The sequence below is a fragment of the Lepidochelys kempii genome, chromosome 13 (assembly GCF_965140285.1).
Source record: "Lepidochelys kempii isolate rLepKem1 chromosome 13, rLepKem1.hap1, whole genome shotgun sequence".
In the NCBI taxonomy this organism is placed as follows: domain Eukaryota; kingdom Metazoa; phylum Chordata; order Testudines; family Cheloniidae; genus Lepidochelys; species Lepidochelys kempii.
The window spans coordinates 20,071,604-20,085,543 of NC_136392.1; the positions used below are offsets into that span (position 1 = coordinate 20,071,604).

General features: G+C 48.9%; 1 protein-coding gene across 2 annotated transcripts in view; it reads right to left on the reverse strand.

Moving 5' to 3' along the window:
* Window positions 1–13,940, reverse strand: part of RIMS4 (regulating synaptic membrane exocytosis 4) — a 91,557-nt gene that overhangs the window by 10,556 nt on the left and 67,061 nt on the right. Inside the window, exons 3-5 of one of the 2 annotated variants that reach the window (XM_073309641.2) lie at window positions 5,230–5,342; window positions 4,483–4,584; window positions 4,065–4,204 (exon numbers count right to left, since the gene is read on the reverse strand). In XM_073309641.2, coding sequence (XP_073165742.1) covers window positions 4,065–4,204; window positions 4,483–4,584; window positions 5,230–5,342 — 355 coding nt within the window. The remainder of the gene's footprint in view (window positions 1–4,064; window positions 4,205–4,482; window positions 4,585–5,229; window positions 5,343–13,940) is intronic. The other variant, XM_073309642.2, reaches the window with a different exon arrangement.

The window sequence follows — 13,940 nt, forward strand, 5'->3', positions numbered from 1 at the left end:
TTCAGAGAGCTAGAATTCAGGGGAGCTAGGCACTGAAGTCAGTGGTTTGGCTGGGGTATAAATTAGCATAGAATTCAGCCCCTGTTTTTATTCTCTTTGAATAAGCTACAATGAGACATTAAGCTGCCTTTTTTTTAAGTTACATAATTCAAGTGGAGTGGGCTTGGGAATAGCAGAACCACCGAGTTCTGTCCAAGGATCCCACCCTGCTAGCTCAGCGTATGTCATTCCCTGAGTACTGCTCTCCTGCTAAGAGCCAGCTACCTGGGCTATTCCCCAGCTAAGTGAAACATCTCAGAGGGCATCGTTCTGTTGCCTGTGTTTAGTTACTTTTTGTTTGCAAATAGTTTTCACTGCCCCAGTCAGCACTTATGGTTGTAGCTGGGCACAAGGTGTCTAAATGACATGTGCCATGGGCTGTCCTGCACAGCCATCGATCATCAAGAATTACTGACTGGAGAGGTGACTGCCGACTAAGGCCAACATCCATCTTGTCAGACACATGGGTGGAGTTTAAATCAGCATACAGAATGTTGGATACTTCCTCAATGTTTTCCACAGAAGCAGCTGGTTCTCTATGGCCATGAATCTCTTATGTGCATCTGGTGGGTGTGGGTTGGTCGTTTTTTTAAAAACACTAAAATTTCAAGAGGAGGTTGAGGGCATGCAGACTATGATAATCATGATCCTGCACTGTGTTGGGTTATGCTGGACTCATCACTTCTCATGGCGACAGTGACATGGACACCCTCCCACCTTACACTGGCCAGGAGAAGGTACCCTTTCTTCTCAGATGAGGAGTTAGCCACTGTGATCCAGGGTAAGTTGTTGAAGCTCACTCTACTTGGGTGCAAACATGAAAGCCACAGAGCAGCTGTACCTTGTACAGCATGTGACAATGCATCTCCGAAGAACAAAAGCTGATAGAAGCATATCCCACAGATTTCTCTTATACTCCACTGGCTTCCTTTCCTTTCTGGATTGAGTTAAAATTCCTTATGATTTACAAAACTCTTCCTGGGCTTGGATCTAGCTACCTGAATGGCTGTCTGACCAGCATCCCTGAGCCATCAGGATGCTGCATGCCAGAGGAGCAATTTGGATGGGGAAGCTCAGGGTGCAATTCCGGAGCCCTTGGAGGCCGAGTGTTCTCTGCAGCAGGGTCCCAGCTGTGGACATCCTTATTAGAGGAAAACAGGCTGAGCAAAACCCAATCATATTCCTAGCAAACTGCAAGCCCCACGTTTTTGCTAACACATTTTCCCAGTAACACACATTGTACCCATGGGAGTTCGATGGCTGGGATGATGGGACATAAGAAGAACAAAAAAATGAGAAAACAAGGGAGAAAGAGAAAAGGAGCAGAGAGAGAATAGGAAGCAGGGAAACCTAGCACTGTGGGGAGGCAGAGAGAGACCACCTCCCTTGGATACGGGCAGTGGTGAGCTGGAGCTGGTTCGCACCGGTTTGCTAGAACCAGTTGTTAAATTTAGAAGCCCTTTTCGAACCGGTTGTTCCGCGTCGGACAACCAGTTCTAAAAGGGCTTCTAAATCCCCTGGAGCACCCAAGGGGAAAATTTGGTGGGTGCAGAGCACCCACCAGCAGCTCCCCGCCCCACCCCCGGCCCCAGCTCACCTCCACTCCGCCTCCTCCCCTGAACGCGCCGCCCCGCTCTGCTTCTCTGCCCCCCAGGCTTCCCGTGAATCAGCTGTTCGCGCGGGAAGCTCGGGTAGGCTGAGAAGCAGGCTGCGGCTTCTCGCTCAGGCCCAGTGAGGTGGAGGTGAGCTCGGGCAGGGGGGCGCGAGGAGGGCCACCCGCACCACAGCAGGTAACCCGGGGCGGGGGGGCGGCGCAGGGGAATCGCTCCTCGCCCCAGCTCACCTCCGCCACCCTCGGCCTGAATGTGAAGCTGCCGCCTGCTTCTCTGCCCCCCCCCCAGGCTTCCCATGAATCAGCTGTTCGCGCAGGAAGCTGGAGCAGGCTGAGAAGCAAGGCTCAGGCCCAGGGAGGCGGAGGTGAGCTGGGGCAGGGGGGAAGGTGGGGTGCGAGGAGGGCTGCCCGCACCGCAGCAGATAGCTGGGGGGGGTGCGCAGGGGATCCGCTCCCCACCGCAGCTCACCTCCGCCACCCTCGGCCTGAGGGTGAAGCTGCCGTCTGCTTCTCAGCCCTCCCAGGCTTCCCACCGAACAGCTGATTCGCGGGAAGCCGGGGGGGGGGGGGGCATGGAGAAGCAGGGGGGGGGTGCGTTCAGGGGCAGAGGTGGAGGGGAGGGGAGGTGAGCTGGGGCCGGGTGCAGGGTGGGGAGCTGCTGGTGGGTGCTCTGCACCCACCAAATTTTCCCCATGGGTGTTCCAGACCCAGAGCACCCAGGAAGTTGGCGCCTAAGGCTCCACTTTTGAGGTGATCAGTGGGGGAGCAGCTGCTCCCCCTGCTCCCCCCTAGCTATGCTTCCCCGCCCCTAGGAGCCAGAGGGACCTGCCGGATGATTCCTGGGAGCTGTCCCAGGTAAGCACCTCTGGGACTCCCCACCTCGCCCCCCGGCAGGTGCCTCTGGCTTTTAGGAGTGAGGTGGGCACCCACTACGGTGGCCCACGAGACCCTCCTGTCCCGGTTCTGGGGGCAGTCAGGGGACAGGGGTGGATGGCAGGGGTCCTAGGGGGTGGGGTGGTCAACGACCCCCTCGTGGGGCGAGGAGGGAACTCGTTGTTAAGATTTTGGCAGCTCATCACTGGATACGGGTAGTGCTAAATAAATTTGCTTGGCACTTAGATACCAGGGTGATAAATACAATGGACAGGCAGATGAAATGAGAGGTCCAGAAGAAACCTGACCTAGGATGAGCCAGTTAAAAAGCAGATAGCTGCACATGCAATCTAATTGGCTGCAACATGAGTTCAGAGGAAGCTGCTACTGACTGATAGGGAGCTAATCAGGATGAATTAATCTGCATGCGGGATGTGATTGGTAGCCAATTTTTAGGGCCCTACCAAATTCACAGCTGTGAAAAATGTGTCACAGACTGTGAAATCTGGCCTTTTGTGTACTTTTACCCTAGACTATGCAGATTTCACGGGGGAGACCAGCATTTCTCAAACTGGGGTCCTGCCCCAAAAGAGGGTGGTGGGCGAGGTGTCGCAAAGTTATTGTAGAGGGGTTGCAGTATTGCCACCCTTACTTGTATGCCGCCTTCAGAGCTGGGAGACTGGAGAGCGGTGGCTGCTGGCCAGGTGCCCAGCTCCGAAGGCAGCACCCCGCCAGCAGCCGCCGCACAGAAGTAAGGGTGGCAATAATACCATTCCATGCCACCCCTACTTCTCTGCTGCTGCCTTCAGAGTTGGAACAGGACCCCTACAGTTACAACACCAAGACATTTCAGATTTAAATATCTGAAATAATGAAATTTATGATTTTTAAAATCCTATAACGGTGAAATTGACCAAAGTGGACTGTGAATTTGGTAGGGCCCTACCGATGTTCCACACTTCAGTAGAGATAAGCAGGAGAAACTTTAAGACTAATTACTCCAACGTTGCCAGCCAATCAACAGCCAGGATTTTTTGTGTGTAATAGATTTGGATGTGAATTAACAGTACCAAACCTTTTCTACCCCCTAAAACTAAGGAGAAAGGTTGGAAGTGTCCATAATGGGGCAGTATATGTATCACAGCCAAAGAACAAAGGCAGATGCAGAGGAGACATTTGAGCAGGAGCTGGATCTAGAAGATCACTCTTAGTCTAGATAAGCAACGAAAACAAGCTGCATTCCATGATTCTTTAGCTACTTTGTACCTGGCAATGAAGAAAAATGGGCATTTTATCAGTAGAACCACATGCCAGTGTAACCCAACAGGGTTTCAAATAAGAACCCATCTGAATAGGAGGACAACATTTTTCCTCTATGTTTGTCAAATCCAGATTGAGTGCGTTTGGTACAATAAGTTATTGATTCATAAATATTTCCCATTACTGTTAATTACTCTGATTCCTTAAACTCCGTATACTTTGGTGGAGGCTGAGTGCAAAGAGGAGAAGACATCTCACTTCTTCTCAGAGGTGCTCTTACCTGTAATACTTTGCCTTGTGGGCTCTCCGCAAACAGTAACACCTGGTTGTACAGGGGGTCTAATGATTTTCGAGCCACTTTTGTCTTCTTTTTTGCAATGCACACTCCATTTTCTAGTAGATATGCCTTGATGTAAGCAGCTGAAAGAAAAATGTATGGTCAAAAAAGGTAGAATCATAATGGTTCATGTTAGAAATGGCAGGATAAAACTTCTCAAATATGATTACAAAAGAGGTGTTTTCAGCAAAGGATTTTCTATCCAACTGTATTTTCAAGCAAGCACAAACAGTATGTGCTCCCAGCTGGGCAAGGCATTCTCTGTTCCAGGCAGAGTCAATATTCTACCTGTCCTCAAGTGCTCCAGGAGGAAGGGGTGCAGTGGGCTCTGAGTCACTTCAAACAGACTGAAACACGCTACCTGGAAGGGTTTTGGAGCCAGGTTTGGGGGTCAGTCCTCGTGCCTGAATGATATCCACTTCTAGCTGTCCATTTCGCTCCTGTAAACCAATTTCCACATCTCCTACATAACAAACCGGAAATGATTGAAGAGAATCAGATAGCAAGAAGGCTTTTACATAACAAGTCTGATTGTTAAACTGTTTCAAAAAATCCTCATGTCAACAACTGCAAGAAAAATGCTGGCCTAAAGTGCCTGTTTCCCTCCTCCATTACTCGATCACAGCGTTAGAGGGTGTAACTCTGGGGCGATTCAAGCCCACATTTCCAAAAATGATCTCTTATGGTCTCCTAACCCCAGATGTGGAGACTCAGGCTAGTGCCATCTAGTCTCTAATCTCCCCAGAATTAGAGGCCTCTTTGGAAAATGCAGTTGTGATGCACCACAAGAAAATCCTTCGAGTGTTTGTGTGCTTCAGCGCATCAGAGAAATGTGAAGACGCCCAAGATGCATTTAGAGGATGCCCATTTTGGCTTGACCTTGCCTTTTGTATTTGAAGTGTGTCGGAGGGACAGGTAATGCTGCCGCTTACATAGCATTAACTAGAATGGGATGACACAAATCAAGAAAATCTAACAGCCAAGCACATTTTATCAAACTGAGAACAGGGGCATGGGAAGAGAGGTGCTGGGCAGGTTAGTGGGTGGCTTGTGGGAGTGATACATACAGTATGCATTTTAAACTGATCTCTGCCTTTCTGTTCCTTACCCATGGAGGTGGTGGCCAAGGTCTGACGACCAACAAATTGTGCAGGACCCATGCTCCCCAGGAAGTCACTAAACTGCCCGGCAGATGCCAGATGGATTCCACTGAAATTCAAGCTGCAAAATAAATTGATTTAGGCAAATCATTATTTCAGTACTTGAAAGCAACCTGCTGATTTAACAGTCTGATTTAATGTATGCTTGAAATGAATAGCTATATTCCACAGACCTCTTCCTTTCAGAACTCATTGATTTCCATGCAGTCTAGTTACATGTGATGCATTTAAAGTCCCCTTCCCCCATCCAGTAGTGCTGGAGTAGTTAGCTGTGATTACAATATTTCTTTAGCTATAAATTAATCACCTAGGATTAAAAAAATATCAACTCTCCTGTCCCTGGTTCAGGTGCTTCCCATCACCCCTTCCCTGCAGGATTAAAGGTGAGCAATATCTGGGGTGGCCTGTAATTTATTGCCTGGTAGTGGTTCCTCCTTCCTCCTTTTCAAAAAACAAAACAAGGACAATAGTACTTTGGGGCATGGGGGGTTTCAAAGTGATTGAGTTCAGGTGAGAGATGCCAAACTGAGATGCCTCCCCTCCCCCCGGAATATGCATCTTTCCTGACCCCCAGGAACCCCATCTAAGGGTGGGAGTAGTACATTTTGCATTCTGTATCAAATGCTTTTGCAGCCTGGCAGCATCCAGCACGTTCCCAGAGTAGTTTTCATTCAGCAAAGGGTATGAAATGATCATGAAGACTAATCCTGCATCCCAGGATGAATATGCGGGATTTACAGAGTGTACCTTCAAAGGGGGAGCGGGGTGAGAAAGGAACATACAGCACTGCAGCCAAAAAAAATAAAAAAATAAAAAATGGAGCTGTTAGGGATGCAAGCGTGTGATATGCCATTTGCAAGGCACCTATGGCCTTGTTTGCTTTCGGGTTTTAGCCATTGGTGTAGCTACATGGGTGCAAACCTACAGTGTAGATGTGGGGCACACCAGTGTAAGCTGCACGGGTGCAAATCACAGTTTGCGCTGGTGCGCTGCGTTTACACTAGGGGCTTGTGCCAGTGCAGCTACACAACTGCCTAAACAGTCCTTGTAGACAAGGCTTGAATTGTGTCCCACAGGTTCCTAGTCTGTTTATACATATGATTGGCCTGCTTTTGACCCATCTTCCCCACAGAAGCTGCTACACATGGATGCTAAGTGTCATTATGAGTCCTCTGTAGTCACATCCCCACAGGGGGGAAACACGCCTGCTTAGTGACACACTTCACAGCTTCTTAAAATTAGGTCCTTAAAACAAATCTGTAATAAGGGTCAAATGTTCACTAACACTCAGTCTCAAATCAGTACAAATCAACTTTGCAAAATGGTAGTTAACTTACACTAACACGGGCTGGCGAGGGGCTCTGCTTGGCTGCGGGATGGTGGGGAAGAGACGTTAGACTCACGTATATACTATTTAGTCAGCCGCAATTACTCTTATTAGCTATCCACAAGCCCAGCCTCAGCTCACTGTGCATATTTATTTCCCCTTATGAGTAGCAAACCTGCCCGAAGAAATCAGAGAGAGCGGCGTGATAGCCCAGCCCGAGCCGCACACAAGCAACTGAGGGCATATTGCCCACTCACACAAGGGCCAGATTTTCGAAAAAGCTCAGCATGCTGGTGCTGTGGAAAATCTGGCTAGAAGCGTCACAGTGGGAGCTGCTAGGTGCTAAGCACCTGAAAATCCAGCCCTGAGCACTTTCAAAATTCAGCCCAGCGCAAAATGCCCACAGATCTGCATTAAGCTTGGGGGAAACCCTCTGCACAGGCGTCAATTTCCCCCTCAGTCTCCTTGAATTAAGAGTTTTCACCATGTGTCTCCTGGTTGTGCAATAGTTCCAGGTGGCATTTCCAGACAAGCCTCACATGACATGATCTAGCACTAATTGCAGACAATGCTGATGCTTTTGCTTTATTTGGGATTCAGCTGTTGAAGTCTGCTTCACTGATTCCTCAGCTGAGAGAGGCACCTCCCCAGTGAAGCATGCTATCCTCTGGGGGAAGGTGTAACTACTGGCTGCAGTCTGCTTCCAATCAATGCTATACTCCCACTTCTCTTCCTGGCTTTCTTCTCCCTGCTCTGCTGGAGGATGGGGTCTGTCTGCTCTGCAGAGGCACTCTCCCAAGTTAGCGCTGCTGGGAGCAGAGGAACAGAACAGATGTACTGAATGTGAGCTGGAGCCCTGGAAAAGGGACCTTTGGGTCCAGTCCTGCACAGACACAGTGCTTACTACTGGGAGTAGTGAGTGGCTGGCGGGGGTGGGAGGGCCAAAACGGAGTAAGTAGCATTGTGACCCGGTGCGTGGGAGTCGCAGCACCACTCAGGTCATGATGGGGGGGGCCATGGGTCCAAAGCTATGGGGCACTGTGACCCCATGCACCAGGTCACAATTCCACTCAGTCACATTTGGCCCTGTCATCCTGTCATGACGGAGGGCTGGAGGGCCAAACCTGAGAGGACAGTAGGGTGGCCCGTGCTGCTTCTCCTTACCACTACCAGGGAACCAGCTCCTGCACCAGCTCTCCCCGCCAGGGGCCTGCCTGGCCCAACCCCACTTCCAGCAGCCCATATCCCCTCTGCTCTGCCCCCAGAGCTTACTTAGTGACAGCTTCAAGCCTTGCTACAAATGCAGGGAGCTGCAGTGAGTGCCTGCATGGGGGAGCCGGGCAGGAAAGGGGCAGCAGGGTGCCCGTGGGAGGCGGACATGAGATGGGTTTGCCTAGGGCTGAGTGATGGGGCTCCGTGGGTGATTCCATTTTGTTTGCTTGCACTGAGCGGGAGTTTTGTTGGAGAAACTTAGAGCCGGAATCCCTTGAGGCACCATGCGTTGGGCACCCCATGTGAAAAAATTGCTGAGGGTGCCCCTGTGAGCAGCCCTGTGGCTGTAATACCTACAGTGCAGAGATCTCCCCTCTCTGGATGAGACACATGGGTTGGGGTCGGGGGGAAGATCAGCATCCCTGCCTCTCTTGCTTTAGCTATTGTTCCCACCACTGGATGTTCTTCCAGGTTCGCCCAGCCACTGTGTCCTGCATGCTGCCTTCTCTCCCGCAGCTGGAATCCACCCAGGGTCCCCAGTCGCTGCCTATTCCTGCTGTGGTCTCCCCTGGCCACTGTCCCCACCCACTCCATGCAATCTGGGACTGCTTCAGCTTCACGCAGCCCTAGCCTATGCGGATGGTGCTGCACCTGGGTCTCAGCCGCCCCCTCTTGCCTTGTCAAAAGGCAACTGCCACTGGAGGTGGGGAATGGCAAACAGAGTAACTACGTGGGTGTCCACGAGGCCCCAGCGTGCGTGAGCTGCCGGTGGCACATCCCACGGAAGCCAGCGTAGCTACCCACAGTAGTGAGGCACCATGCTTGGTGTTCGCAGAGTCAGGCTAGTTGGTGGGAAATTCACAAGAGCCCTTCTGTCCCCATAATCCCTTCCCCATTATAATCCTGGGCCAAAACAATAGTTCCTGCCTAGAAAAGTACTTCGCACCCTCAAGCAAAGCCACAGCTTCTGCCTGGGGAGAGGAGAGGAAAATAAAGCTGTCTAGAAAGTTAGCAAGCCTGAGAAGAAACATCTGCAGAAAGGATTGAGCTAGATCAGCTAAAATAAGGACCTTCAAAGTCAGTTTGATGTATTGTATGTGCTCTAGTGCTTATATAGCAGCTTGGGAAGCTGCACTGGCATCTGCAAGGAAACCACTGGGCTCTTCTGGCAGAAAGTTAAGTGGATCAAGTGAGAACAAATTCTTTCCTTTGCCATAGTTCAGATCAAATGACAGCTCTTGGGAAGACGTGCAACAGATACCAAACTTAGCAAGGGATGCACTGTCCCGCTGCTCTCAGGGGAGAATCATCACTTGGAGCGGTCAAACTCAGGCTTGTGAAGTACGCATGGACACAGTTTAGCAGAAGACCTGCCCCTGGCAGGGGGTTGGCCTGGGCGATCTATTCTGGGTTCCAAACTCAGGTACCGCGGCAGACTTTGAGATGCATCCGTTTCCTGGTTCAGTACAAGTTTCTCTTTGGAACTTGCAGTGTGGCTCAAACCTGCAGGACTGAAGCAGAGGATTTCTGAAAGCTCCCTCATTTCCTCCTTCTGAAACTGACAGCAGCTGCAGAACAGCTCAAGTGTGACAATTCACTCATTGCTCGGCTCTTTCAAACTCAGGCTCGCTGTTCCTGAGAGTTTGCCCCCTGCCGTTTGCGGCTTCACAGTACACAGGGCACTCAGCAGCGGACTTTCCTGTCAGTCCTTTGAAGAAATTCATCTGTTTCTCTCCAACTGCCTTTGATTCAGCAATAATCTTTCCAATTGAATTCTCAGGTTGGGAGCATTGGCAGAGACACACGATTTACAAGTCAGCCAGCCTCACACAAAAGAGGCAGCTCCAGCTTGGGTTACAGCCAACAGATGGTTTTCACACACACTGGAGTGAATCTGAAAGGGCTTTATTATCCCATCGCTGAGTATGCCTCAGCTCTGGCCTCATTTCCTTTCCTCTCAAATCAAACACAGCGGATATGGAGAAGAGTCGCTTTCCTTCTGAAACCCTCCACCCTACTGTTACAATCTCTCCTGCCCTCAGTCTGTGAAATATAAGCAGAATGAAAAGGAGGACTTGTGGCACCTTAGAGACTAACCAATTTATTTGAGCATAAGCTTTCGTGAGCTACAGCTCACTTCATGTAACTTTTTTTTTTTGACACGTGTCAACTTCAGCATATTTTCATACAGTTTAGAAGATGAACTCATGGGGTTCTTTTGTTTCCGTTCAATATTCAAATTCAGATGCTATTTGACAAAAGACCCTCCACCTTAGATAGAGGAAAAGGCCACAAATTGGCTCTGACCAAATAATGTGCTGATTTTTCTTCTCCAAACCCAACAAAAAGCTACTAAAAATAGCTGCCAGAAATAAGGAGGTAGCGTTTCTCATTGGACTTGCAAAGTGCCTGCTGTAACTAGTGAAGCCCCTGGGGCCAGTACTAGCTCCAGGTGACATTTGTCAGCATTTTCACAAGATTGGCAGAGAGTCTGTACTCTGTACCCTTTAGACAGGCAAGTGCAGGGGCTGAAGCTATGGCTGGCCTGAACATGGCTGCACCCCAGGTCACGGAATAGAAAAGGGAATCCATTTCTCTTTCACGTTCCTCTACTCCCATTTACACTGACTAGAACCCTTTTGTCATGGTGGCATTTGAATGGAATTAAGGCTGATGGATTTTTCATGTGGAACTTGACTCCTTCACTGACCTACAGGTACGTACAGCACTGGGAAGGTCAGTGGTGCCTGCTGGGCACGTGGAGGACCTGTTCTGTATGATCAGGGGAGATCAAAGGGCAGCCCTGCTCAGTTTGACCCATGGCTGCAATAATCTTCAATAGAGAGGTGCAGACCACAGAGACAAGCAGAACAAACCATGGCTGTGTGTATGAAGATACCATGGCTATTACTGAGTACTGATCCTGGAAAATTCAATGCCACACGCACAAGCCCCTACCACTTGGGCTAATGGAGTAGACCAGTGGTTTTCAACCTTTTTTCATTTGTGAACCCCTAAAAAATTAGAATGGAAGCGTGGACCCCTTTGGAAATCTTAGACAGTCTGCAGACCCCCAGGGTCCACAGACCACAGGTTGAAAACCAGTGGAGCAGACAGCTAAGCAGGATTTATTATTGTTTAAATTGTAAATGGCAGGCTATTACAGTTGTTGCTGTTACCCACTAGAGGGAGACAAGATCACAGACACAGTCTTAGTTCATTAGATTTATAATGCAATGCACCGTGTTAATCCAAACAGACATGCAGCGTTAGTACTCTGATAGACAGATCTGCAAAGATATTAGGTATGCAATGTACTGGCAAAATGTGTATTTACCCTTGTTGGGTTTGCAAATGGAGTAATGACATGTGCAAGTGATGCACTTCTGGGAGGTACATTTGTAAGAACTCAGATGTGCAAAATTACATGATTTGTGCACACAATCCTAATAATTGTGAGAGAAAATTAAGCCTGTATGTGCATATTTTACATATTTAGTTATACACCTTATGCCTTTAGAAATCTGCCCAGTGCTCTCTGCAGGCTGCATGCCTATCCTGAAGATTGGCGCATCTGAAACCTGTCTTATTTAGTGTAGTGTAAGTATGGCCTAAAAGGCCCCAGGCCAGTTGTTGATACAGCACCAGTGGCCCACCACCTGCCCCTGTGTTCCCCTGATGTTGTGCATAGCCCAAAAATTGCCACTGCTAGTTTTATGCCCTTCACTGCCAAAAGAGACAATTCCTTCTTTGCTGAACCATCTCCCTTTAAATATTCAAATTCCTAAGCTGCTTTTTCAAAGCCTGTTTGGGTTTTGAATTGTGGTTTGAAGAGTTAGGTGGACAATGCCAATGTCAATAATGAATGGTTTGAAGAAAATCCAGAGCACCAGAGCTTATCGCCTCTGTCCCGCGTACGGCCGTGCTCTTCCTTTCCTCAGCCCAGCCCATGCTGTGTTATGCATTAAGTATGCAGAGCTCCTCCCAGCACAGCCAGCTTAAGAAAGACGCATCATTAATTTCTTTTTCTTGTCCTTGTGGAGTTTGTGACCTCTTTTCACATCTATTTTTAAATCACTTCTGGGATCTTGTGCACCAGGTGCTGTCATTAAGTTAGTGCAAGTGCCAGGTTTTTTATCTTACAGTTCACATATTCTGGGCTCTTTCTTTCCAGCTTCCATTTGGTGTGTCCTGACTCTGAGTATCAGTGTCTATTGGAATATACCATTCTCCAATCTTCATATTTGAGCCTCCCTAACTCTTTTTAGAAGCTTGCTTTGCCTCTGGTGCAACTCAGAACAACCTGGTGGGTGCTCTAAATCAGTGGTTCTCAACCAGGGGTACGTGTACTCCTGGGGATGCGCAGAGGTCTTCCAGGGGATACATCTCGATATTTGCCTAGTTTTACAACAGACTAAATAAAAGCACTAGTGAACTCAGCACAAACTAAAATTTCATGCAATGACTTGTTTATACTGCTCTATATACTGCTCTGTACACTGAAATGTAAGTACGATATTTATATTCTGATTGATTTATTTTATAAGTATATGGTAAAAATGAGAAAGTCATCAATTTTTCAGCAATAAGTGTGCTGTGACACTTTTGTATTTTTGTCTGATTTTGTAGGCAAGTAGTGAGGAGAAACTTGGGGTATGCAAGACAAATCAGACTCCTGAAAGGGGTACAGTAGTCTGGAAAAGTTGAGAGCCACTGCTCTAAATTGTGCCAGCTTGCAATAACCTGTTAATGACAGGCACTCACCACTGGAGGACCATATTGCAGCCTGGTGAGGAACCTCAGTTGTGTCTCTGCCTCAGTTTCCTCTTATGGACTATCAGTAACTTCAACGAGGTTTGTCGATAGTGAACAATGTCCCTTCAGGGTCTTGCTTATGTAATCAACAGCCAAACATGGTATGCAAACAAGCCTTCAATCCAGCATCCTAGCTGGAGGGTTCAGGTATTCTTAGTCAGCCAACCCCCAACTGAGTCCTCCTTTCTACTCCCTCCAGGGTTTTCACGTGTAAGACCTTCGCAACCAAGGACCCTCTTCTGGAGCCAGGCCTCCTGCCCTCAGGAATGGTTCCTTCCCTGGACTCTGCAGCTGTGCAGCTCTTCCCTGGAGCAGTGCATAGTTCCCCAACAACCTGGCCCTCTTGCCTCTGTTGGTAAAGTCCTTTTGCTGGGGCTGAGCCTCCTGCTAGGGTTTTGCCCCTCGTAGCTCTCTTGGGACCATGAGCACCTTTCCTAGATCCTCTTTTCTAGTGAGCTCTTGAAACAGCTCTCCTGAGAAGACCCTCTCCTCCAGACCTTTCTCCGCGTTCTGGGGCCTCCTAACTGAGCCCTCATAAGCCTTTTATTAGGCTCAGCTGCTCCTTACCTAATTAAGTGCCTGCCAGCCACTCAGACAATTAACGATCCTCAGGTGGGTCTGGGCTGGCTCATTCTCCTTAGCGGAGCCTGTTACAGGTAGGGTGGGTGTCTGACCCCTTCAGTGGGCCAGTTACCCTGTGACATGGCCCTATATCAGCAGTTATGCCAGCACAAAAGAACTGTGGCATGTCTCCTCCTTCCCCCTGTAGGGTCTTGGTGTAGAGCCCTTGTGCCAAAGAGCCCCCCAATGATGGGGGTATTCAGTAACAGCATGGCAGCCCCACGTCAGTGGGGCCATGCCAGACTCCACCCAATGGTGTAAAAAGGGGCTGTATCATACTGCGCAATCAGGACTTCCACCCCTACCACACGAGGTCTGTCCCAACTCTTTTCAACCATGTAAATCAAACGACTCCGTGAGCTCTGCAGGATCAGAATATCCGGCCTGACTTTAAAACCAACAGAGGGAAGTGATACCCCATTGGGCCCGACTCCCCATTACCTTACACCTGGTTCACACTGGTGGAACTGGGTTAACTTCAGTGAAGTTACACAGCCACAGCATATTCAGACAAAGGCTATTTTCTTTTCACGCCCTTCTGTAATTTTCATGGATTCGCTGACACACTACAAGCAACAGGCTACTTGCGATCAACTTTAAACATGGAAACGTTACTCAGAGATACTACAGTCAGTGCTTTCCACTAGGGGGTTAGGATTCCAATATTTCTCACGGCCTAAAAGG